The sequence below is a fragment of the Microcaecilia unicolor genome, chromosome 8 (assembly GCF_901765095.1).
Source record: "Microcaecilia unicolor chromosome 8, aMicUni1.1, whole genome shotgun sequence".
Taxonomy (NCBI): domain Eukaryota; kingdom Metazoa; phylum Chordata; class Amphibia; order Gymnophiona; family Siphonopidae; genus Microcaecilia; species Microcaecilia unicolor.
In genome coordinates this window covers 43,906,080-43,932,604 of record NC_044038.1, presented here as the reverse complement: position 1 = coordinate 43,932,604, position 26,525 = coordinate 43,906,080, and the positions used below count along the sequence as shown (strand labels likewise).

Here is a 26,525-nt window from a genome sequence, read left to right as displayed (position 1 = left end):
TTGGCCTAGGGACCAACATCTGTAAATTTGAAGAAGAATGCAGTGCAAGTGCTATACCTATGGTGCTTGACCCTGATGAGACTCCTTCATATGTTTCCAGCAGTCCAATCAGTTTGTTGGCAGTGTGGTAAGGAGTGAGGAACAATGCACCCGGTCTGCGGCTCCTCACTACCTCTCTACCCTCTTCTCCCCCTATGTTCCCACCCGTAACCTCCGCTCCCAGGACAAATCCCTCCTTTCAGTTCCCTTCTCCACCACTGCCAACTCGAGGCTCCGCTCATTCTGCCTTGCCTCGCCCTATGCCTGGAACAATCTTCCTCAACCCCTACGCCAAGCCCCCTCCCTACCCATCTTCAAATCTCTGCTTAAAACTCACCTCTTCAATGCTGCTTTCGGCACCTAACCTTTCGTGAAATATAGTATGCCCTATCAGATGGACTCTACACTTGTCTTTGACTGTACACTTGTCTCTAGATTGTACACCTGTCTTTTAGATTGTAAGCTCCTTGAGCAGGGACTGTCCTTCTATGTTTAGAACGCTTTAGAAATGTTAAGTAGTAGTAGTAGTAGCTGTTGGAAAATGGTGGTGTTTTGGAGAGCAATTCATGCTTGGCTGGCTGGGACAGGATATCCCCTGGGGCCTGGCAGTCTTTTTATTTAGCTAGTGAGTGTCGACCCTTACTTCTTTGAAAAATACCATTGTTACATATGCTCTCATTGCAGCAAGGCTACTGGTGGTGTCCTAGTGGAAATTTATGTCGATGACCCCTGTTGTATAGTGGCTGACTAAACTGTGTTTTCTTGGTGAGATGGAATGCTTGATGGCAGCACGGGCGGGCACTCTTTCTTGAGCAGGACTTGTTAGGACCTTTGGGGGGGTATAGGGTATGGACAGGTATTAGTCATCACTTCTGTCTGTGTTAAAATGTTGAAAAATGGGAAATCAGTGTTTTGCACATACTGTGTTGACACTATGCTATAAGTATTCATTGGCTTTGTGTATGGTGGAGATGTTCTTGAAGTGATAGTTGTTGTTTTTTTGTTTTGTTTGTTGCAATAAAGGATTTCTAAAAATTAAAATAATAAGAAAGAAAGAAATCAAAAAGCTCCTAAATTGGAAAAATTCCCCAAAATAAACTGTGTACATTCTTAGAATTTTGTATGTGTGACCTGATAATAAGGAAGTTGCTCCCATTTAATAGCCCATGATCTGTAAAAAAAAAATGAATTTAGTTTAAAAATGGAATTCAGTTCCAGTACACTAGTGTCCTTACTACGAATATATATGAGGTGCCACAGGTTACTACCCTGACTGATAATCTCTTCACAGTGGTAACAGATGGAAAGATAAGCAAACTACCCTCCTATGCTAAAGAACCAAGCCTTCCAAAACAAGCTTCAGACACTTTGGCAGTACGAGGCGTTGAAACTTGCATTGCTTTTCCCTGAACTGTATTTGCTCTGTAGCTATATGGAAAAGTTCCATTTTCAGTTGAATACATTTGGTTCCAGTTTGAAACAATAAAATTTAGCACCTATCTCAAACAAGAATTTTTACTAGAAAAACAAAAGGGCTGTCTTTTTTTTTCTAAGAGCCCCTTTTACCAACCTGTAGCAAAAGGGGGCCTGCGCTGGCATCGGCGCATGTTTTTCACATACGCCGAGGCCCCCTTTTACCACAGCAGGTAAAGGGATGTCTTTCTTTCCTGCAAGAAATGAATGTGCAGCAAGTAAAGCACTTGCCACGCAGCCATTTTGGGGGGAGCCCTTATCGCCACCCATGGTGGTAACGGCTCCCGCACTAACTGGGCAGCACGTGGCACAGCCCAATTACCACCGGGTACACTCTGGCACTACAAAAATAAATATATTTTTGTAGTGCCAGATATGATGGTGCGCTAGGGGTGGGAAGTAGTGGTGGTATTTCCTGTTTAGCGAGTGGTAAGCCCGCATTGGGCTTACTGCCGTTTAGTAAAAGGAGCGCTAAGTGAGCACTCTTTTTGCCTGGTCAACTTTTTTATATTGGTACTGAAAATAGGAAACCTATTTGATGATGATTCTCCCTTAGAAAATGAAAAAGACAGCAATAACAGTTCTACAAAAGAAGTCTTGATTGTGGTGGAGTATAAATGCATTATTAAATTAAAGTGTTGAGGATGCCTGATTAAGGTATATTCTATAAAGGAAAACAGACACCTAGGGATTGATATTCAAAGTGATTAACCTACGTAGGTTACTTACGTCAGACGGGGCGGGCCCAGGTCAGGGAAGGAGAGACGTCCTGAAGACTCGGCGGCAATCAGATGTTCTTGCCCGTGCAGCGAAGAGGTGAGAAGCGATGCACGGGCCCGGTAAGGCGGAGGGGGGGCCCGGTGGAGGGGGGCGCGGTGGGGGCGGGGCACGGGGTGGAGGATGGCGGGAGGCGGAGCTGTGGGAGAAAGAGAGGAAGGGAGGGGGGGCCTGGGCTGCTAAAGTTTGGATTTCTATGCTGCAGGTTGAAGCGGGGAGCAGCAGTGACTTCGGGTGGGGGGGGGGCAAGGCTGTCCATACAGCACGCTCCTGATGGGCGCCTTTGCCCCCTCCCGAAACACACGTGTTTGCGTTTTGTTTTTTTTTTGTTGTTGTTGTTGTTTTGACGTTTGTGGCATACGCAGAGCAGCCAGCATAACGCTTGGCTGCTCTGCGCATGCTTTAGGGGCCGATTACCGACGGGGATTACACCAGTTTAATGCATTGTACTTTACAATACCGCACCGAACATGTGCGACTTGTTTTTTTGGTGCATTCTTCGTTTTTTCAAAGTCGTTAAGGACTTTTACATTTTAGATTTTTTTTTACGTTTGGTTGATGCATCTGGCCCCCAGTGACAGTCAACAAAATGTTGAGCACTGCAGGCTGAATATCGACCCCTACTTTCCTTTATAGAATGTTAGAAAAGCTGGTAGATATGCACATATGCACTTAGATGTGAGCACTTGTTCTGAACGTAGAGCTGGCATAAGTGTGTATGCCTGTGTTCTAGAGATATGCATGCAACATATTGTATTCTGTAATTACACCTCACCCATGTTTCTGCTCAAACTCCACACGTGTACATCCACTGGAACCTATGTGCTATCAAAGGTACGGGCATAGTAATAGAATAGTGTTTATGAGCTATCTGGTTTGTGCATTCATATGTGCACATATATGTTAGTATTTTAAATATTTATGTGTATACCTGGCATATAAATGTTAGCACCCATTTTATAGAATTACATGTGGTGGGTTTGTATTGATTCTAAAAGCAAACATTTTCCAGTTAAGCTACATCAACACATAATGGTCATACAGAAAATATATACACGTTCTCAAAACAGAAGCTAAGCACATGTAAAGATGCAAAACAATGGAAGGAAAAAGTCTTAAAGAGCTTGTAAGCCTGGATGAGTGGTTACACTTCAGTTTATGGTGCTGCTAGTCTCGTTTCTGATCCATCAACCCTGAAATAGCTAAGCAAAATGCTGGCCACCGTTGGTCATGGGCATACCGTGAAAGATTTTTAGAAGAAGGCTTGATGGCATCAGCAGCAGTTCAACAGCAAAGCTAAGTTTCATTAAAGATATTGGAGTTTTCCACAGTTGGACGTTTAAGTAAAATAAGAGTATTGAGATGCTTTGATGGAAGCTTTTTTATGCCAATGATGAAGTGCTATAGCTCCAAAGGTTGTAAGCCTTGAGCTGTTTGAGGCTTTTTCCTTCCATTGTTTTGCATCTTTATATGTGCTTAACTTCTATCTGTTTTGAGATTGTGTATATATTTTCTGTATGAGATTCATACTTGTAGTTCTCACCCCATTGAATTTTTGTAGTTGATTCAATATATAAAGACCCATGGAGGGGCATAATTGAACGAAAACGCCTATCTCCATGGGCGTTTATCTCCAAGAACGGGTCCGTGAAGGGGCGGACCGAACCGTATTTTCGAAAAAAATAGACGCCCATGTTTTATTCAACAATGTGTGAGCTGGGCGTTTTTGTTTTACAGCGATAACGGAAAATGAAAGCGCCCAGCTCAAAAACGAATAAATCCAAGGCATTTGTTTGTGGGAGGGGCCAGGATTCGTAGTGCACTGGTCCCCCTCACATGCCAGGACACCAACCGGGCACCCTAGGGGGCACTTTTACAAAAACAAACAAAAAGGTAAAAGAGCTCCCAGGTGCATAGCACCCTTCCCTTGTGTGTTGAGCCCCCCAAATCCCCCTCAAAACCCACTGCCCACAAGTCTACACCATTACTATAGCCCTAAGGGGTGAAAGGGGGCACCTACATGTGGGTACAGTGGGTTTGGGGGGGTTGGACGACTAATAAGCATTAAGCAGCACAATTGTAACAGGTAGGGGGGATGGGCCTGGGTCCACCTGCCTGAAGTCCACTGCACCCCCTAACAACTCCTCCAGTGACCTGCATACTGCTGTCAGGGAGCTGGGTATGACATTTGAGGGTGAAAATAAAAAGTTGAGAAACTTCATTTTTTGTGGTGGGAGGGGGTTAGTGACCACTGGGGGAGTCAGGGGAGGTCATCCCCGATTCCCTCCAGTGGTCATCTGGTCATTTAGGGCACTTTTTGGGGCCTTATTCGTGAAAAAACAGGGTCCAGGAAAAGTGTCCTAAATTCTAGCTAAAAACGCATACTTTTGTCCCATTATCGGTGAAATGCGCCCATCTCTGTTCGGCAGATAACCACGCCCCAGTTCCGCCTTCGCCACACCTCTGACACGCCCCCATCAACTTTGTCCGCATCCGCGACGGATTGCAGTTGAAAACGTCCAAAAATCGGCTTTCGATTATACCGCTTTATTCGTTTTTGTGAATAAACGTCCATCTCCCGATTTAGGTCGGAACTTGGGCGTTTTTCTCATTCAATTATAAGCAGGATAGTCACACATATCTAGCATGCAATAACAATGTGATGGTGCATGATATACCAAAGTCCATTCCATGCAAAGGGCTTTATAGTAGGTAATATGTGAAAATGCTGAATAATGCATAAAGCATTTTTAAAATAGTAGCCAAAATATTTAAATGAGCTGTTAACATTTTAAATCAAGCAAATAGCTCCTTTAAGTACCATAGAGCTCGTGTTAACACATGCCTTCATTAATATAGTCATGGTACAAAATAAGTACCTGAATATATGTAAACCGCTTTGAATGTAGTTGCAAAAACCTCAGCAAGGCGGTATATCGAGTCCCATTTATTTATTTGTTGCATTTGTATCCCACATTTTCCCACCTATTTGCAGGCTCAATGTGGCTTACATAGTACCGTGATGGCGATCGCCAATTCCGGTAAAGAAATACAGAGTGGTGATTGCGTTAAAGTTTAGGTAGTCTAGGAGGAAGAATTAAGTTTTGTCCAGTTCTGGTATAGTTTTTTTTGTGTTGCAGGGTTCAGGTGTTTAGGTTGGATCGTTATGGTATGCCTTTTGAACAAATTGGTTTTTAGTAATTTCTGAAAGATTATTAGGACATGCATTGTTTTCATGACATTTGGTAGTGCATTCCAAAGTTGTGTGCTTATGTAGGAGAAGCTGGATGCATATGTTGATTTATATTTTAGTTCTTTGCAGCTTGGGTAGTGGAGATTTAGGTATATGCATGCTAACTTTTTTGTGTTTCTGGTCAGTAAGTCTATAAGGTCTGCCATGTAGATCGGGGGTTCGCCATGAATGATTTTGTGAACCAGGGTGCAGATTTTGAATGCAATTCGTTCTTTAATTGGGAGCCAATGCAGTTCTTCACATAGGGGTTTGGCACTTTCGAATCTCGTTTTTCCGAATATGAGTCTAGCTGCGGTGTTTTGGACAGTTTGCAGTTTCTTAATAATTTGTTCTTTACATCCGGCTTAGATTGCATTACAGTAGTCTAGGTGACTTAACACCATTGATTGTACCAGGCTGCGGAATATCTCTCTTGGGAGGAAAGGTTTTACTCGCTTAAGTTTCCACATTGAGTGGAGCATTTTCTTTGTTGTGATTTTCGCTTGGGTTTCTAATGTAAGGTTTCGGTCGATAGTGACTCCAAGAATTTTCAGGCTGTCTGATACAGGAAGAGTGTAATCTGGGGTGTTTATAATGGTGGGTTTGTTTGTATTATATTGTGATAAAAGGATGAGGAAGTGTGTCTTTTCTGCATTGAGTTTTAGTTGGAATGCATCCGCCCATGAGTTCATGATTTGCAGGCTGAGTTCAATTTTGTTTATGATTTCTGTTAGGTCGTGTTTAAACGGGATGCATATCGTGACATCATCGGCGTAGATGTAGGGGTTGAGGCTGTGGTTGGATAGGGATTTGGCTAGTGGGGTCATCATTATCATTAAGTTGAAGAGGGTCTGCGATAGCGGTGAACGTTGGGGTACTCCACATTCTGGTTTCCATGGTGATGATATATTCGATTTTGATATCATTTGGTATGTTCTTGTAGTTAGAAAACCCTTGATCCAGTTAAGTACTCTTTCACCAATCCCGAAGTATTCTAGGATGTTTAGTAGTATTTTATGGTCTACCATGTCGAACGAACTGGACATGTCAAATTGCAGAAGGAGTACACTTTTGCCTGTTGCAATTTCTTGTTTGAATTTGGTTAGGAGAGTGATAATTACTGTTTCAGTGCTGTGGTTGGAGCAAAATCCTGATTGTGACTTGTGTAGTATTGAAAATTTATTTAAGTAGTCAGTAAGTTGCTTGGTTACCATGCTTTCCAGCAGTTTGTCTAACAGAGGGATGGATGCTACCGGGCGGTAGTTGGTGATTTAATTTGCTTTTTTCTTTGGATCTTTAGGTATTGGTGTGAGTAGTATGTTGCCTTTGTTGTTAGGAAAGATTCCATGTTGCAGCATGTAGTTGAGGTGTGATGTGAGGTCTGCTATGAAGTGGTTCTTACGCTTGTCCGGCCAGTCAAGTTTCCAGATTATCCCCATAATAAACATACATGAGAGAAACTTGCAAGCAGTGAAGATATTACAGTATTAACAAACCTCTCATGAATATTTATTGCAGATGTAAAGAAAGCCTGATTCACTGGTGGGTCTCCAGGACAGGTTTGAGAACCACTGCTCTAGGTCACTTAGGGGTTCTTTTACTAAGGTGCACTGAAAAATAGCCTGCGCTGTTGTAGGTGCATGTATTGGACGCAAGCAGGTCCATTTTTCAGCGCGCGCCTTTTTCACCGAAAATGGACGTGTGACAAAATAAAAATTAGCGTGCATCCATTTGGGGCCTGAGACCATACTGCCACCTATTGACTTAGCAATAAGGTCTCATGCATTAATTGGGTGGTAATCGTCAACGTGCGTACATTGCTGATTACCGCCCGGTTAGCACCACGCGGTAGAAAATAAAAAATATTTTCTGCTGTGCGTAATCTGATGCGAGTAAAAAATGGAATTACTGGCCAGGGCACGCGGTAGCCAGGCAGTAGTTCCAAATTGACGCTTTGGACATGCTTAGGTGCCTACGTGCCTTAGTAAAAGTGCCCCTTAAGGTCTGAAACACTTTAAGGGTCATTTGCTAACAATTAGCAAATGCTAAAGCGACTAAAATGCAATGGACCCTGCAGAAAAGAAAGCATGGTAAAAGCATTAGAGTCCATTTAGTAAATGATCCACTTAGTAAGTAGCATGCAAGGCATTCTACATTAATTGCTGTTAAAAATACATGCTAAAGGGTGCTTTAGCACACTATTTAAATAAGACCATAAAATCATGACTTTTCTTTTGCTTCAAGAATATGATACTTGCAAACAAGAAAGCATTGCCGCTAAGAAGAACATTTTGACACTTGCTGGTCCCTACTGAGTTTCTCTTTGTTAATTCTGAGCCAGCAGTGACAATGAGTATAAAAGTACCCTCTGATTTTCTATAAGCTTTACAACAGATACAAAGTGTGTATAAAGGGGTTTCAAAATGAATTCACTGTGCAGGCAAAAGCACATACTCTGTAACTTAGATCAGTTCCTCATATCTTATTCAATTGTACATATAATTTGCCTTCAGTTTAGCCAAACATCTATTTATCCCAATTAACTTGTCTGCCCATCTTCTCCCTATCTATAGCTCAACTGTACTTGCCCCCTCAGCTAAATAGTTGAATGTTTCATTATATTTTAGGAACAGTGAGCATCATATCTATGTTATTTGAATGTTCTAATATATGCTTATTAGGTTTCATTAGTATTATGATGACATTTATTATTCCCCCCCTTGTTCACAAAGTCAACACAGCCCCTTCAAAGTGAATGGACTGTGTCGGCATTAGCGCACCAGCAGCCGATAGTGCGGCTTTGTAAACAGAGGATTATATCTGTTATTTGAATTTTCTTCCATACTGACTATTATGGTATCAGTTGTGTTGTACTGATATTTATTATATTTCAACAGTTCTGTTAAATGTGTATATCTGATACTGTTTCATGTCAGTCCCATTACTAGGCTTCAGTCTGCCATTTCCAAGTTTACGTTATTGATTGTATTTATGCTTATGAGTGGAGGAGTAGCCTAGTGGTTAGTGCAGTGGACTTTGATCCTGGGGAACTGAGTTTGATTCCCACTGCAGCTCCTTGTGACTCTGGGCAAGTCACTTAACCCTCCACTGCCTCTGGTACAAAATAAGTACCTGAATATATGTAAACCGCTTTGAATGTAGTTGCAAAAACCTCAGAAAGGGGGTATATCAAGTCCCATTTCCCTTTCCCCCTTTCCCTTATGACATCACAATATCAGAAGTGAGCCAAGTATTGGGCAATCAAGCCATTGTGACATCACTGATGAGGTTGGCTCTTATTGGTGGAATGAGTGGAGGAGTAGCCTAGTGGTTAGTGCAGTGGACTTTGATCCTGGGGAACTGAGTTTGATTCCCACTGCAGCTCCTTGTGACTCTGGGCAAGTCACTTAACCCTCCACTGCCTCTGGTACAAAATAAGTACCTGAATATATGTAAACCGCTTTGAATGTAGTTGCAAAAACCTCAGAAAGGGGGTATATCAAGTCCCATTTCCTTTTCCCTTATATTTGGTCATTTTACTATTATGCTGTTAACAAAATTATAAGTTTTATGTTAAACTGTACCTGCTGTACACCACCATGAGTGAATCAAATGAGGTAATCTTTATTAATATGGCTAGACGCCTTCAAAAATATGACCATCTCTAGGAAAAGGTACCTAAAGTTACCAGAAACAAACAACAACAAAAAAGAGGTTTTAATGAATTCTGTTAGAACAAACAATTTGTAATACAATGGTCCAAACCCAGTCCTTTTATGTGATAAATGTTACAGAAGTTCAAACATGTAACTTTTGTAGACTGTTTATGGACCTATGGACATGAAAAATAGGCCATTCTCAATGTTTTGGATCTGCTACTTTAGTCACCTTTCCTTGGAGGTGTTCACTAGCTGGCCTCTGAATGCTGATACATTATAGGGCCCTTTTACTAAGCCAAGTAAGTGTCTACGCATGCCCAATGTGTTCCAGTTTGGAGTTACCGCCCGGCTACTGCGTGGCTCTTGCGGTAATTTCATTTTTGGCATGCGTCCGAAAATTAATTTTTATTTTCTGACACGCGTCCACTACGTGAACCAAGTGGCATTTGGTGTGCGTAGGTCATTACTGCCCGGTTAACGCGTGAGACCTTACCGCTAAGTCAATGTCTGGCGGTAAGGTCTCAGACCCAAAATGGGCGCGCACCAATTTTTATTTTGCCGCATATCCATTTTTGGCAAAAATTAAAAAAGGCATTTTTTTGCAGGCGCGCTGAAAACTGGATCTGCGCACGCCCAAAACATGCACCTACACTACCGCAGATGAAAAACACAAAGTGCAACCCGTCAAACACTCTCGCCTTACAGAGTTGCGAGAGTGTTTGACGGGTTGCACTTTGTTTTTCATCAACATACATATCTACCAAACCTTGACAATAAAGGATTATTGTATAGCCCCTGACGCAGCCCTGATGGGCGAAACACGGCCTGTGTCGGGCTGATTTGAATATTTGGTTTTCAATTCATAAATTTATGTTTATTTTCTACTGATCTGCTTTGTTGTTTTTCCATCTTGGAGCTTGCAGATCGTCTGCCTTGTTGTTTTCTTGGACCCTACACTACCGCAGGCCATTTTTCAGTGCACCTTAGTAAAAGGACCCCTATGTTTTAGTGGACATTAGATGGCAGATAGAAACATACTATTTATGTTGTAATATCAAGAATGCCCTTAAAATACAGAGATTCTGCAGGAGGATTGTGCACTCTTTGGAGTTCCTTTGTCATACAGCAGCTGTTTTGATATTCTAACCAACTATCATCTTCAGTATTCTGAGAACGGCATCACTTAAATGCACAAACATGCTTTGTAAGTATCTATTTTTTCCCCATTACATTATGCAGTCATTATAGGCAGGCCATTTAACTTGCGACTAAATCAGACATTTACATCAAATACTTGTGATATGCTAGCATTTTTGACATTTGCTTGCCACTGTGCAATCATTAAAGCACACTGTATATGGAGCCAGCTCGGATCCTCCATAGAAGATATCAATTGACTTAACTTCAGCTCTGAATTTTAATGGATTGGTTTGAATATGCTGACTGAAATCCATTACTGCAACAAGAAGAGACATTTTTTTGAGCTGCTGAATCTAGTGCAATGGATTCCATTCAGTAAATCACTGTTAAAAGAACAGAACTGTTAAGAACATGTTCCCTCTCTTGTAAACTAAAATGTAAGTGGATATGCTGTAAATGAAAACCCTTGTCAATGGGTGTTTTCTAAATGATTTTTTGAAAAGATATTTAAAGACAAGAAAAACATACTTTGTGTCAACTGCAGTGGAGATTTGTAACGACTGAAAAGTGTCTAGCATCTTCAGTAAGAACAGATGCAATATAGTTTTGACTTGGTATAAATGTCATCTCCCAGTCAGCATGTAATCTAACTTTGAGAACTGGGACGTTAAGAGACTCAGGGGTCCTTTTACTAAGCCACATAGGTGCCTACGGCTTGCCCAACGGGAGTCAATTTGGAGTTACCGCCCAGCTACCACGTGGCCCTTGTGGAAATTTCATTTTTGATGCGCGTCCGCTATGCGCACCGGAAAAAAAAATTTATTTTCTGGCGCGCGGCAAAAACCGGGCGGTAATTGTCATTCTACACGCGTAGACAATTATCGCACAGTTAATGTGTGAGACCTTACCGCTAAGTCAATGGCTGGCGGTAAGGTCTCAGACCCAAAATGAACGCGCGCCAATTTTTATTTTGTCATACGTCCATTTTTGGCAAAAATTTTAAAAAGGCCTTTTTTACAGGTGCGCTGAAAAATGGATCTGCGCACACCCAAAACATGTTCCTACACAAGTGCAGCCCATTTTTCTGCGCACCTTAGTAAAAGGGCCCCTCACTGAAGGTCATTCTGGTAGTGATGGGTAGGGCTGGTATCCCCATGTTCGTATTTCTGTGCTGTAAACATTCTGCTATACTGGGAGTGGAAACTTAGCCTGCCTTCTCGATGGCTTCCCTCTCCGAACACACACACAAACACTATCACCCTCCGAACACACACACAAACACTATCACCGTGGTAATATGAGGTTTATCTTATCTTGTGTAAATGACAAAAATGCTTAATAAATAGAGAAACATGTATACATGGAAAATGATAGCAGATAAAGACCACGTGGCCTAGGAAGTCTTCCCATCCATACCATCTACTATCCCTTCCTCTCCCTTAGAAATTGTAAGTGCTTGTCCCACACTTTCTTGAATTCAGATAGCTGCCATCTTCCCCGCCTTCACTGAGAGACTGTTTCATGCATCCTGAGTCTATCTTCTTTCACCTTTATCCTATGCTCCCTCTTTCCAGAGCTTGCTTTCAATTGAAAGAGACTTGCCTCCAGTGCTAAAGTCTTATTATGCCTAACATATGCATAATTTCGTAGCTTATAAGGAAAATAATTGGTTAGTGAAATGTAAATAGCAAAGTAGAAAACAAATTAGTTTATCTTTTTAGACAATGAAACCATAAATTGATCAGATAAGATACTGAGGGGCCCTTTTACAGAGCGGTGGTGAGTCCAACATGGGCTTACCGCTTGCTCTTTCGGGACTACTGCTGGCTCAATGCAGCCGCTGGTGGTAGTCCTGCCCCGAGTGAACGCCATTTCCAGGGGAAAAAGAAAACCCCCAGAAATGGCTTGCACAGTGATAACCTGGCGAGAATCGGGCATCGCTGTGCATTGACCACTTACTGCTGGGTTAGCGCGGGAGCCCTTATCGCCACCTCAGTGGGTGGTGGTTAGGGCTCCCCACTGCATGGCCATGGGGTGAGACTTCTCTTACCACATGGCAATATGTCCCTGAGGTCTTTTTACCTGCTGCGGTAAAAAAGGCCCTGGTGCACGGGAAAAACAGCCCCTGCTACTTGATAAAAGGACCCCTGTGTGCTTTTTGGCTTTTATTAGTATTACATATTTGGCATGTTGAATGTCATGTTGGATGTGTGAACTATTCAAGGTCAATATGAGGCAGTTTGCTTTCAGTTTGGTTCAAGCTTGATAGAAAACAAGAACAAATTGGGATTCACTAGGAGAATCTTCAAAATTTCTCCTTTAATCTCTGGTAAATCTGAAGTGATGTGACTTTGAGGAAATCCATAGCAGTTATGCTTGTGATTGAAAGCCTACAGCAAAATGTCTTACGCGTACCTTAGATTTTCTGTAGATCTCCTTGGCTTTTTACTGTAAATGTGGATTTTATTCTAAGAGATCCATCAGAACCAGATGATTTTGCATCGGTTCTCAAATCTGGCTGTCATGTATCTCTTAAAAAGATTTGCGTATCTTTAATGTTGATGGTCATTTCACAATAGCTGTTCCTGGGCCTAATGATCCTGTAACTAAACTGTGAAAAGATACTTTGCTAAATACTGTAAATTAAAACCGTTCAGAAAACACTATTCAGGAAAGATAATTGGGCAGGAAAATAACTAATATACCCAGGGCCTTTTTTGAGGAGGTACTTGGGGGTACTGAGTACTGGCACCTTTTCCATTGTCTGCTAAAATTAAGCCATGGTCCCCAAGTTTTAATGAAAGAGCTCAGGCCCTACACACCAATTCTGCCTTGTCATAGATTCTGTGACTGGTTGCAGGGGGCCTGGCTATTGTGGGGTGGTCCCTCAGTGATCATCCCACTCCTGAAGAGTGGCCTAGCATTTGAGTACCGGCACCTTTTTCGCTAGAAAAAAAACACACTGTATATACCTAAACATTCAAGGTGCCTTGAGCTTGGATTGGAAAAGATGAGCAAGAAATCTGAAATCCAAACCTATTAGTTTTGTTTATTAAGTGAATCCTGTCATGTCACAGGATTATTTTCTGTAGTGTGCAGCTCAAAAGGGGGTGTGGCCATGGGAGGGGCATGGGCGGGTCAGGGGCATTCATAAAAAATGTGCAGTGTTACAGAATAGTGGGGATCTGCGTCCAACTTGAGCACCAGGTTTCAGCTGGCGTAAATCCATGTGCTCAGAGTAGAATAAGGAATTCAGTTCTCAATGCTATTCTGTAATGAGCAGGGGCGTAGCCATACTTCGGCGTGAGGGGTTCCAGAGCCCGAGGTGAGGGGGCACATTTTAGCCCCCCCCCCCGGCGGCGCCACCCCCGCCACTTTTGATCCCCCCGGTGCAGCCGCCGCCCCTCCCCCGTCCCTTTCGACCCCCCCTTCCACCGCCGCCAACTTTCCCCCGCCACTGCCAGGTACCTTTGCTGGCAGGGGTCCCAAACTCCCGCCAACCGAAGTCCCCTTCAGCGCAGGTCTCCGAGTCCAGCGCGCTTGCTGATCTGGGTTCTGTTTCTCTGAGGCCTGACGTCCTGCACGTACATGCAGGATGTCAGGACTCACAGAAACAGAATCCAGATCAGCAACGCACAGGAGACCAGCGCTGAAGAGGACTTCAGCTTGCGGGGATTGGGGAACCCTGCCAGCAAAGGTACCTGACGACGGTGGTGGGAGAGGAGGGTCAAATGTGGCCGGGGGGGGGGGGGGGGTGAAAGCAGGGGGGCCAGGGCTAAATCTACGGGAGCCCATGCCCCTGTGGCCCCACCTAGCTACGCCCCTGGTAATTAGCACTTATCCCAGAGCGCCCTCTATAGAATAATGTTCAGTGCCTATTTTTATCAGTGTCTAATTTTTGTTGGCACTTATAGAATTTCCCCCAATATTTTGACACTATTGATTGAGGGGGCACTGGAGGTAACCTTCCCTAATCCCTCCTGTAGAGCACAGCCCAAAAGGAGCACCTTTATAATACCTACACATATACAAGAGCAGGTGTAATTCCCAACATTGATCTCAGGAGTCATAGATGTGCATTTTCCTTCTGAGATGGGGAATGGCCGTGTATTGTTTTGGCCCTTCCCAGACCACACGCACTTGCCATATGTATGTAGTTTGATTTTACATGTGCAAATCCTGGCATTTCTATGTTTGCTTGATCTAGACTTTCATATGCCAGTATTTGAATGTGAATAGGGTTTCTAAACTAACCATGATCAAATGTCTATCCCTTCATTCTATAATAGGTTGTCTAGATTTGTTGCTCCAATGCTTTTGCAAGAGTGACTATCGTTGTTAAAGTGTCATGAAAGTGTGTTACTGGTATTGTTCATTAGGCAACTTTGTGGTTTTGAACATTTGAACATTTGGAAGAACAGTAGCTTGGGTTTGGTTTTCAACAAGAGACCCCTGAGGTAGGCTTTTGAAGCCAAAATGCGGTCCTATGTTGGGTCTTTTTGATCATCAATAAAACCTCACCATTTAGAATCTTCTTTCATTAGTGTGATTGTATTGGAAGGCATGTCTATCGACCTTACTGTTTGCCTATTGCTACATACTCCGTAATGTTATTCTCGTCCCTCCACTTCGGTGGTTTGTACTTGTCTAAATTTAAGTACCATTTTCCTACTTATATTTATAGAATTCTGCCTTCACGTGGGTAAGTGGACACATGGGACTAGATTCAGTAAATGGTGCCTAAATTTGGGTGCTGTTGGGCACCGTTTATAGAATAGTAAATAGCGCTGGGATCCACGCCCAATTTTGAGTATGAGGATTTACACCAACTGAAACCTGGTGTAAATCCTTGCATGTAAATTAGTCATGGTTTCCCCAAATTCTGTGATACTGCGCACATCTTTATTGAATGCCCCCGACCCGCCCATGCCATCCCATGGCCATGCCCTTTTTCCTGCCAATTAGTTCCAATAATTGATTGTTAGAACCAGTTATTGGCATCAGTTGGCTCATTACTGAATAAAATTGGGTGTGTGCGATTATGAGTGCCATATATGGACTCCAGTGGTTAATGTGTGCAAATGGCTGTAATGCACCTAACTGCTATTCTTAGTTATGTGCTAAAATGGCATAACATATCATTATAAGGGGAGCATTCAAGGGGAATTATCATTCACATATGCAACATGCAGAACACTGTAAATTATATGTGTGAATGCTGCTTTTAGGTACATCCATTTACACCAGCAATAGACCCAGTGTAAATAGATGTGCCTTCATTTAGGTGTGCCAATGACGGTTATGCTAGTGTTCTGTAAGAACAATTACACACCCATTTGCCACAGGGACTGCAAGCCTGCCTGAAATTGAAGAATGCATACCTACACAGGAGCCCCTCCTCTGGGGCCCTGCATTTCTAGCACCAGTCCTGATTATAGATTACCGTCTAGTTTGGTGACTGTTAATTCTTTGCCTCCAAAGAGGTGTTTGGCCTTTATTTCTTCTGCTTGTTATATGATTTAGCTTCTTTTTTTTTTTAAATTGAAGTGTAATTGCCATGATTAGACTTTTCTTCAAGTTTTAAAGTCATATTTCATCTTAAGTAGCCCCCTCTGGCATCTCAATATAACTTTGCTCTGTGCTGTTGCCTCCCCCATTCTCCCTCTTCCCCCCTCAATGTGGATCTGTGCAATATTTATTGAATATTCTTCTCCTGGACCATGATTTATAATTTGACTGGGTAGCATGCTAAAAATAAACCAAGGTCAGGGTTATTAAAAAGTTTCAACTTTTGATTACTTGTACAGTTCATTAACCTATTAAACATCTCATTTTTGCTTTTATAATTAATAATTATACAGTGTTGGGATATCCAAAATGTTTGGTAGACTTAGCTTGAGCTGGAAGAGGTGTAGATTCCCTAATGGGCTGCATTATGATTTAATTAAATTTTTACGACATTTTAACAATGAAATTTCAGGGTTTGCTGTCAAATAAAGGAATCTACCTTCACTCCTTCAAGGTTCATCGTGCTGTAATAATTAAATCAAATATAGCCAGATCTCCAGGGAAAAGCAAAGTGCTCTGTTTTCAAAACAGAGCAGAACAAAGGCTTAAGCAATTAGCCTAGTTGCTCACTTACATAAAAAGGTTTGCATTTATAATTTTTTTTGGGGGGTGAGGGGTGCAATTCAGAAACAAAGCAGCTATGTGTAAAGTCTGTGGGTACTTCTAGCCACAAGCTTTCTATTTGCAGAGGGGAGCATTTCCCTGGGAAGAGTGCATATATCTGTACCTACTATTTGTGTGATTGTGTTTTATTTTCCAGAGAAAACAGGCACATAATACCTTTTGAAATCTAGACTTGTATATGTAAACATATTCTCTGTATTAACTCTGCCCATCCCCTCCTTATCTTGGTCTATTAGAAGGTGTCATAGGCTGCAAAGAGTCCAGTTGTATTTTGAAAAGAACCCTGACAGTGCTCTTGAATTGCTGTATATGACCTGGCACCTCTTAAAGGAAGACATTTACAGTAGGTGTTAAAGATATATAGATTGACTTGTCTGCTCCCCCTGATAACCCTTTTGAATTATTGAGTGGATCCCAGAGAATATTAATTAGATTGTAAGCTCTGTCGGGCAGGGACTGTCTCTTCTTGTTCAAGTGTACAGTGCTGCATTCGTCTAGTAGCGCTATAGAAATGATAAGTAGTAGTAGGTGTTAAAGATATATAGATTGATTGATAAACTTGTCTGCTACCCCTGATAACCCTTTTGAATTATTGAGTGGATACCAGGGAATATTAGCAGCTCTGAACAGGTAAAGGCCAACACAGTAAAAACAAACAAAGGAGCCCTTTTATTAAGCCATGTAGGTGCCTACGCGTGCCCAACACGTGTCAGTTTGGAATTACCGCTCAGCTACCTCATGGCCTAGGCTGTAATTTTATTTTTTAATGCGCACCAGAAAATAATTTTTATTGTCTGATGAGCGGTGCTAACCGGGCGATAAAAGGCATTCTATGTGCGTAGACCATTACTGCCTGGTTAGCGCGTGAGACCTTACCACTAAGTCAGTAGGTGGCGGTAAGGTCTCAGACTCAAAATGGACGCACACCAATTTTCATTTTGCCACACGTCCATTTTCGGCCAAAATTTAAAAAAAGGCATTTTTTACAGGTGCACTGAAAAATGGATCTACGCACGTCCAAAACACGTGATTACACTAGTGCAGGCCATTTTTCAGCACACCTTAGTAAAAGGACCCCAAACACCACCATTATACATTTATAATGAGGTATATCAAAATCATTTAACATGATAGTACTTACAATGATGACTATTTTGTTCATACAGCAAAGGTACCTTGTGGCAGCGGCGGGGGGTCCAAAGTGGTGGTGGTGGTGGGGGGGGGGTCGGTGGCAGGAGGGGGTCCAAAGTGGCGGGGGGGGGGGGGGTTGGCGGCGGGAGGAGGGTCCAAAGTGGTGGTGGGGGGTCCGTGTCTGGGGGAGGCGGGCTAAACTATGCCCTCCCACCTCGTGCTCTTGACCCCCCTCCCGCTGAGGTCTGGCTACGCCCCTGCTTGCCGCACGACCATTTTGGGGGGAGCTAGTGCCACTACCCATTGAGGTGGTGGTAAGGGTTCCCGCACTAACCTGGCCGTAACCGGGCAGCACGTGGCATTGCCCGATTACTGCCAGTACACACCAGGGTTACAAAAATAAATATATGCCGATATGATGGCACGCTGGGGGTGGGAACTACCGCCAGACTGCTGCAGTAGCCCGGTGGCACTTCCTTTTTAGCGTAAGATAAGCATATATTTACAAGATAACAGGTGGAATTCTGGCTATCCCCCTAATTCTATAAAAGTTGTTAAAAATTGGATTGCCCCCAATTTGCACATGTAATTTAATTGAACAATGAGATAATTAGCACCAATAAATGGCTTGTGAACCAATTATTGGCTGTAATTACATTTAATTGAAATATGCACATAAATTAAGTTGTGGGTTAAAAAAGGGGGCGTGGAAAAGGGAGGGTCGGGGCGGAACGGGGGCATTCCTAACATTTATGTGTGTTGTTATAAAATGAGGGGGGGGGGGGAATTCACACCTAATTTAAGTACATACATTTGCACCACATAAGTGCTAAATGGTGCCTAACTTTAAGCATGGTTTATAGAATAGATCTTTTTTCAGTGCAGAGTTTTTTTGCGCCATATATAGAACTCGCCCCTAAATTGGATTGGATTGGATTTATTACTTATAACCCGTCCTTATCCAGGGCGGTGAACAAAAATACATACATAAAAGCACATAAAAACAATCAGAATAAGTTCTTTATAATACACAGTCAAAAAGAAAACTAAAAAGATAAAAAACAATGTCCAGGTCCTCTAAATTGGCAAATGCCTTTATTCTGAACATATACATAGGTAATGGTGCCCAAATATTAGCAGACCAATGTTATAGAATTGCCCCCACCGAGCATAAGAACTAATGACCAACATGAGGCAGCTCCTGATAATCAACGTCCTGGTAGAGGAGTTGTAGCCCATAACCTACCAGGATATCTTGTGAGCAGGAATTGACAGGCATTTAAGGGATAATGAATAAAATTAATCTTTTCCTGTTTGGGGCTTGTAAAACTTTGACATTGTGACTTCAGCTTTTTTAGCTGCAGCATCTGGCATATCCTGATTGCTAATACTCAGTGCTAGAAGGTGGTTTCCATCTTGGCATTCAAAATGCCACTATGCCCTTCCTCCCCCTTCCCCTTGGGTTTATAATGTAGTTTATGAGGTCTTGCAAGACATTTATTTTATGAAATTAATGAGGCTGTCCTGTGATAAAAGTCATTGCTATAATGTGTAGAACCGATGTCAGCAGACAGTGAAATGGGCATTGTCTCACCAGACTATCCATTTATGAAATGACCATGAAGTACTTCCTCATCAATTTCTATTTTTCACTAACAGAATGTTTAGAAAAAAGTGATTTTAAATTAGTAACATGCATAGGTATTGCTTAAAACACCCATTGAAGTATCGCGTTATGACTTTTATCAGCAGAGTCCTTAAAGATAAATACGTCCAGATGAACGAGAACCTATGCAAATATTGTGTTAACATTTGCATATTATCATAAACTTGCTAATCCTCAGGAGGTATCATGTTTAAGCACTAAGTCAGTGTTTCCCAAACCTGGTCTTGGAGGCACCCTAGCCAGTCAGGTTTTCAGGATATCCACAATGAATATTCATGAGAGAGACATGCAGTGAAGGCAGTACATACGAATCTCCCTCATGAATATTCATTGAGGATATCCTGAAAACCTGACCGGCTGGGGTGCCTCCAAGACCAGGTTTGAGAACCACTGAACTAAGGGCCTCTTTTATTAAACCGCGTTAGCGATTCCTGGTATGGCAATTTCCATATAGGAATCATTAGTGCAGCTTTGTAAAAGAAGCCCTAAGAGAATAAATAAAATCTGAGCAAATAAACTCCCCTTCTCACACACACACGCACACACACGCTCGCACACACACACACACTCTCTCTAAATTGAACAAAAAAAGAAAAAGGAACTGTTTGTGGAGTAAAGGAGTAGCATAGTGGTTAGAGCAGCCAGGTTAGAGTCAGCGATCACATCCTGCTTGTCCCATGTAAGCTCTATGTGACCCTGGACAAGTCACCTTACCCCCTATTGCCTTAGGTCAGAGGTTTTCAACCCAGTTCTCGAGGCACACCCAGCCAGTTGGGGGTTTCAGGATATCCCCTTGAATTTAATGAGGATATCCTGAAAACCCTAATTGATTAAGAGGGTCTTTTACTAAGGCACACTCACATTTTTAGTGCAAGCTAAAATTGTGGGCGTGCTAAATGTTAGAGATGCCAATGCATTCCTATGGGCGTCTCTAATGTTTAGCGTGCCCACAATTTTAGCTCAGGCTAAAACCGTGAGAGCGCCTTAGTAAAAGACGCCCTAAGTGTGCTTCAAGGACTGGGTTGAAAACTCTTGACTTAGGTACAAGCTTGGATTATAAGTCTTCAACGGATAGCAAGATGTCCAAATGTACCTGCTTTGAGCTACCACTGAAAAGGTGTAAGCCAAGTTTAATCTTTTTGTGTGGCACAGCAGTTTCTTCCTGTTCATTAGGACTTCCAGCTCAGTTGAAATAGCTGCAACCAGGAATGGGTTCTGGTGCCATATGCAACTTACCTGAGAAGTTTTTATCTTATTTTTAATCTCCTCCCAGTTTACCATAGTCCAGTCATTGCAGCAGCCCTGCAATCACAGTCACTAAATGCAGTCATTATTGTTTGTCTAGATATGCTATACCACCTTATTCTGCCAGAATAGGTCAAAGCAGTTGTGTGATTACAATAATTCTTCTTCACCACCCCCTCCCCATTAGAATGTTTGGAATGACAGTAAGAAGTCATCACAATGGCAGTGTTTTTTTGTGTACGAAACGGTCACAACAAGGGTGACAAAAGAAAGGGCAGCAGACGATGTCCAAACTTACACCCTTCATTAAAAATCCAGGACTCGACACGAGTCGTGTTTCGGCCAGAGAGGGCCTTCCTCAGGAGCCTTTGGTAGGACGTATACTGATGTAAAGCTAAGCCCAATATGATGCAGGTGATATTCGATATCTGTTTGGACATCGTCTGCTACCCTTGCTGTGACCATTTCGTCTGTTTGACCACAAGGGTTATTGTTCTTCCGTTGCCCTGTAGTGTTTTTTGTGTGCCGCCATCTTTTCATAAAATAGGAGTGGACTAGGACAGCAAGAAACCTGATGGACTGATAATGTTTTTTCTGCCTTAGGCCCAGATGCATGAAAGACATTGGTAATTCCCGTTCAATACCGATTCCATAGCGAATCGGTAGGGAACGGGAATGCATCAATGATAGGGAATGCAAATGAGCTACTCGTTGTAGCTCACTTGCATTCTCTAGTCCTTCGGTACCTGAGTCGGAGAATCGGGACGTCCCTTTAGATTAGGCTCCTCTTCCTGGTCTCTTCAGCCAATCAAAACGGGCTTAGCTGGCTGTTGTCAGCGAAACGCGCTCTGATTGGCTGAAGAGACCAGGAAGAGGAGCCTAATCTAAAGGGACGTCCCGATTCTCCGGCAACCAGGAAAATATAAAAATTTCGCTGTGGAGGGGTAAGTGGCGCGGCGAAGACTCTCAAGAAGGGGGAAAAAAAAACACGAGCGCCGGCAGAACAAAAAACTACAAAAAAAAAAAAAAAGTTGTCTCTCAGAAGCGCAGGGAGAGTACGTCCTTAAAGGACGCCCCTCACATGCGCTCCCTGCTTTTTTTTTTTTTCTTTTTAACCTTTTTTGGGGGCCCTTTTCCTTTCCGATTCCCTCACAGGAGCCCTAACAAGAGGTCAGACATCTCGTTAGGGTTCCTACGGTAAGGGAATCGGAAAAACGGTAGTGCATCTGATTATAATGGGCTGCAACGGTACTGCAGCTCATTATAATAGCTTTTCAAACATTTGCATTCCGTTTTCGTTGTCTGCTACCGTGGCAGGGAAAATGCCCTTAGTGCATGCCTGGGGTGAACTACTTGCGTTTTAAACTGGCTGGAACCAGTTTAAAACGCAAGTTGTGGGCTCGTTAGGTTTTGTGCATCTGGGCCTCAGTGTAAATGTTATTGATAGCAGTATAAGTCATTTGCTTATGGCCAGAGAGTGATTGGTGGAGAATACATAGAAACAGAGAAAATAATGATAGACAAAGACCATCTACAACCTACTACTAAGCAATTCACTGCTAGCCTGCTTTTCAAGATATCCCCAATGATTATTCATGAGTTAGATATGCATACATTGGAATAACAGTGTGTACAGGTTTATATGATGCATAACCATTGTGTCTGGTCCTTGATTCAGTCCACTACATTCATGGACTTACAATTCTGGCTTTCTAAAAAAAAAAAAGGCATGACTAGAGGTTCATGTATTCAGCAGATTTAAATCTTGAAAGATTTAGAGTCAGCTGCTTATGCCATTATCATGGTAGAAGTCTGAGAACAATGCCATGTTAAGCATTCTTGTTAAGTTTATTGTTTAGTGTTCTGGAATTCTCAGAATGGGAATATGTCATGACAGAAATATTCTGTGTATCCTGTGTTATTAGAAGGTGCTAGGAGAAAGAAATGAAGACATTACTGGAAGAAGCGGGCAGAGCCATTTTGTTCTTGCCAGCACTGATGTTAGCAGTTAAAAGTTCCAGTTTTACTAAACTGCCTCCTGTCTCTTCTGTGAGTGAAAAGCCAATAGCCATAACAGTAACTACCGCAGTACCAATGGCAGCCTAGATGAAGAAGAAAATAATACTACATTGCTTCAACCTGTAAAATTTCTACATTTTAAGAGCATTTTAAAAATATTCTTCTAGCATCTCTCTTAGAAAAAGCAAGAACAGCTTTGGTTACTCTTCTTGTGGCTTTTACAACTTCTAATTGCAAAAGAGGATTATAACTGTCATTAAATTAAATTGTCCTTTTTTTTTCTTCCAGGGTAATCAGGAAGCTACAGCACCTCCTGACACAATGGCACAGCCTTATGCCTCAGCCCAGTTTGCTCCTCCTCAGAATGGCATCCCTGCAGAATACACAGCTCCACATCCCCATCCAGCTCCAGACTACACAGGACAAACAACAGTCCCAGAGCACACGTTAAACATGTACCCTCCTGCTCAGGCACACTCTGAACAGACGGCAACCGACACAAATGCACAGACTGTCTCCGGCACAGCCACAGTAAGTCAAGGCTATGTTTATATCACCGTAGCTGTATGCTGCAAGGCTTTTAGAGCTCATACATCTGTGGGTTCAACTTTTCTCTGTCCCGAGATGATGGAATTTATATATTACAGATATGAATCACCACAATAGTGTGGGGTAGAGATTATAACATGAGTTCACCTGAGTAGAAACAATTGTTTTGTACGGTAACAATGGCTTTCAGTCAGTAGATATATTGTATTGTCGGTCTTATGCACGTCAATATTTTAAGCAGGTTTGCATGCAAGTGGAGGTTCACGGTAAAGCAGACATTTATTCCAAACTGAGAATTGAAATTCAATTTTATTTCTATTAGTTTATTTTGAGTCTTACAGAATGTGAGGTTATGTATAACCAAACTGAAATCATATGGACTGTGCTTTTCATCACTTGCCATTTTTCCTGCTACCTGTGATTGTTACTCTTTTGGCCCTTTCAAAAAAAAAAAAAAAGTTTAAACATTTTATAAAATTTTCCATAAGGTTGCTCCATCTAAAGTGAAATGCATGGGATTTAATATATTTTGGTTTATGAAAATTTAGTTTTGTTCACTGTTAATATCAATACACACAATTAATTGCATCACACAATTGGTGGTATCATGTCTGGTGACTTAACCAGGATCACATAAGCTAGCACGTTAGATATCATTTCCTCAGGCCTTATGGAATATTTTCAGTGCCTTCAAACTTTGGAATTAATTTTTCACTTCATTTCCTGCAAAGCTGCAGGCATTCAGCATTATTCAGCTAATTTTGTATAACTGATTTTACATTTTGGATTTAAACAGAGAAAAACTGAATCAGAAAAGTCTCATTGGCCAATTTTTTTGAAATCCAGTGAATAAGATAAATGAAGTTGATATGTTTATTTGCACATTGGTCACAAATGAAATGTGTAGTGTATTCTGTAATAATCTATTGTGCTTTGTCAGAAGCTGCTGTTAAATTTGGATTAGCATGTCATACTGGATCTAGCATCATGGACTCTGGCACATTAGTGCTCAACATGAGTCATTCCTAATTATTGTTGTCTAAGTAGTGCCCTATTGAAATTCTGTAACATTGAGAAAATCAACTTTAAGATGTTCTAGGTATGTTGTTCCATCTTAAGGGGCACCACTATGAAAGCAAATAGATTATTAGTAATTATTAAGACAGGAATGGAAAAGAAAAATATTATAATGCCTTTGCATTATTTCATGGTGCAACTGCAGCTCGCTTACTGTGTGCAATTCTGGTCATCGCATCTCGAAAAAGATATAGCGGAATTAGACAAGATACAGAGAAGTGTGACGAAAATGATAAGGGGCATGGGGTGACTTCCCTATGAGGAAAGGCTAAAGAGGCTAGGGCTCTTCAGCTTGCAGAAGAGATGCCTGAGGGGAGATACGATAGAGGTCTATAAAATACTGAGTGGAGTGGAATGGGTAGACGTGAATTGCTTATTTACTCTTTCCAAAAATACTAGGACTAAGGGGCTCACAATGATGTTATTAAGTAGTAAATTAAAACAGGTGTCATTTTGGATGATAAGTTATCCTTGGAATCTCAGGTTAATTCACTTGTAAGGAGTTCTTTCTATGTTATGAGTAAGTTAAAAATTCATAAATACTTACCAGAAGATTTGTTTCGACTAGTGTTACAATCACTGATCCTTAGTAAATTAGATTACTGTATTATTGTATATTTGGGTTTATCAAAACGGCTATGCAGGAAAATTCAAACCATTCAAAATGTGGCTGTACATCTGATCTGTTCCCTTAAGAAATCAGATAGAATTACACCATATGTTATTAAGCTGCACTGGCTGTCCATAGAAGCTAGGGTGCTGTTTAAATTGGGATGTTTGTTATTCAAGATTGTAGTTGGCCTGATTCCTCATTATATGATTTCTCTTGTATGCTGACCAATATCAGCATATAACTTAATTTTTATAGTTGACCAATATCAGGGCAACATTATAATACTCAAAATTCTTTCTCATTTTTTCCCAGCCCTTGGGGATTTATTTGAATAAATTGTTTACTTGCTTATTTGCATATCAAGAAGTTAGCTTATAGAATTCCCTTCTATTTAAACTAAGGCACACCTCCAGTTATGATATCTTTCAGAGAAGATGAAAGACAATGTTGTTTTACAAATAATGTGATAAGGAAGCAATATGTTGCAGTACCCTAGTTAAGATGTGTTTCTGAAAGGTTATTGATGACCTTGATATCAATATCTGTGATAATTTTGGATTCTTCTGTTATATCCTAGATTTAGTTTTGATCTAGTTGTCTTAGTTGTAATCTGCTATGAACTATGTTACTGGTGTTATCGGGCTATAAATAAAGTAACTGTAACTGCACCCCCTATGCCAGTATTTCCCATTCTTTTTGTGGCTGTGACCCCATGATTGTGGCCAAATAAAATTCTGCGATCCCCTGGAGTTATAGAATAATGAGCACCTATGGACAGCCCATCTAGGCTAGCCCTATCACCAGCTTATTCTTGCTGTCTACTGCCTTAGGTAAATTTTTCAATATCCAAATAGGTTAAATCAGCTGAAAATTAGCGATTAGCCCTGATCAGGTGATTTAACAAGACACAGCCTCCGCCGCTAGTGTAGGGTCCTTTTTCCCTCAGCTTGGTAAAAGGACCCCTTACTCCTTATATACATTCATGTTCACTTCAGTCTACACAGCATAATCTTTTTCTTGTTGTTCCATCTTACCTCTTCATTCACCTCCATGTGATATTAATGCACTAGTGTTTTGGCTCCCTCTCTCTGAAAAGACTTACTCTTGGACACCCGTTTAGAGATGTCCTTCAAAAATGTTTAAAACAGTCCTGAAGACCTTTTACTCTGGTCAAGCATTCCCTACTGGCTAGCTGCTACTCTCACCTATTCCAGGACCTGAGAGTCTTGCTTCATGGTGGTTCTGTGCTTCTCCCTTGTCTTACCTTTGTTGTTCACTTCCTTCCTTTTCTTCTCTCCCTTATTCATTATTGCTATTTGATGTTTTACTTAGTTATTTTACATTTTATAGTACTTATAATATTCTTACGACTGTAACCTCCTAATAGAGCTTTCCTCCTGTGCATTTGTTTTCCATACTCATTTAATGTCTGTTAACTGTTTAGATTTATTTTTCTAGTTTTGTGGTATATTAAATAAATGTGAAATGTGAAATTCACATATTGTACCTGCTGTGGTTGAAAGTGCAGACTAACATACCTGCTGATATTAGAATTCTTAATGTAAATGCAGGTGCACTGAAAGGACATTGATGACAAGCACACCAATGTGGCTTAATTCAATACCAATGACACAAGGGTAAGAAACATAATGCAGAGTTAATGCAGGAACACCCGTTTTGTTGCTTTTGCCGCCTTGAGTGAATTCCTTCAAA

The 26,525-nt window shown here is 41.5% G+C and overlaps 1 protein-coding gene across 1 annotated transcript in view; it reads left to right on the top strand.

Moving 5' to 3' along the window:
- Positions 1 to 26,525, top strand: part of RBFOX1 (RNA binding fox-1 homolog 1) — a 439,628-nt gene that overhangs the window by 7,093 nt on the left and 406,010 nt on the right. Inside the window, 1 exon segment of the mRNA XM_030212626.1 lies at positions 22,862 to 23,104. Within this exon segment, the coding sequence (XP_030068486.1) occupies positions 22,862 to 23,104 (243 nt within the window).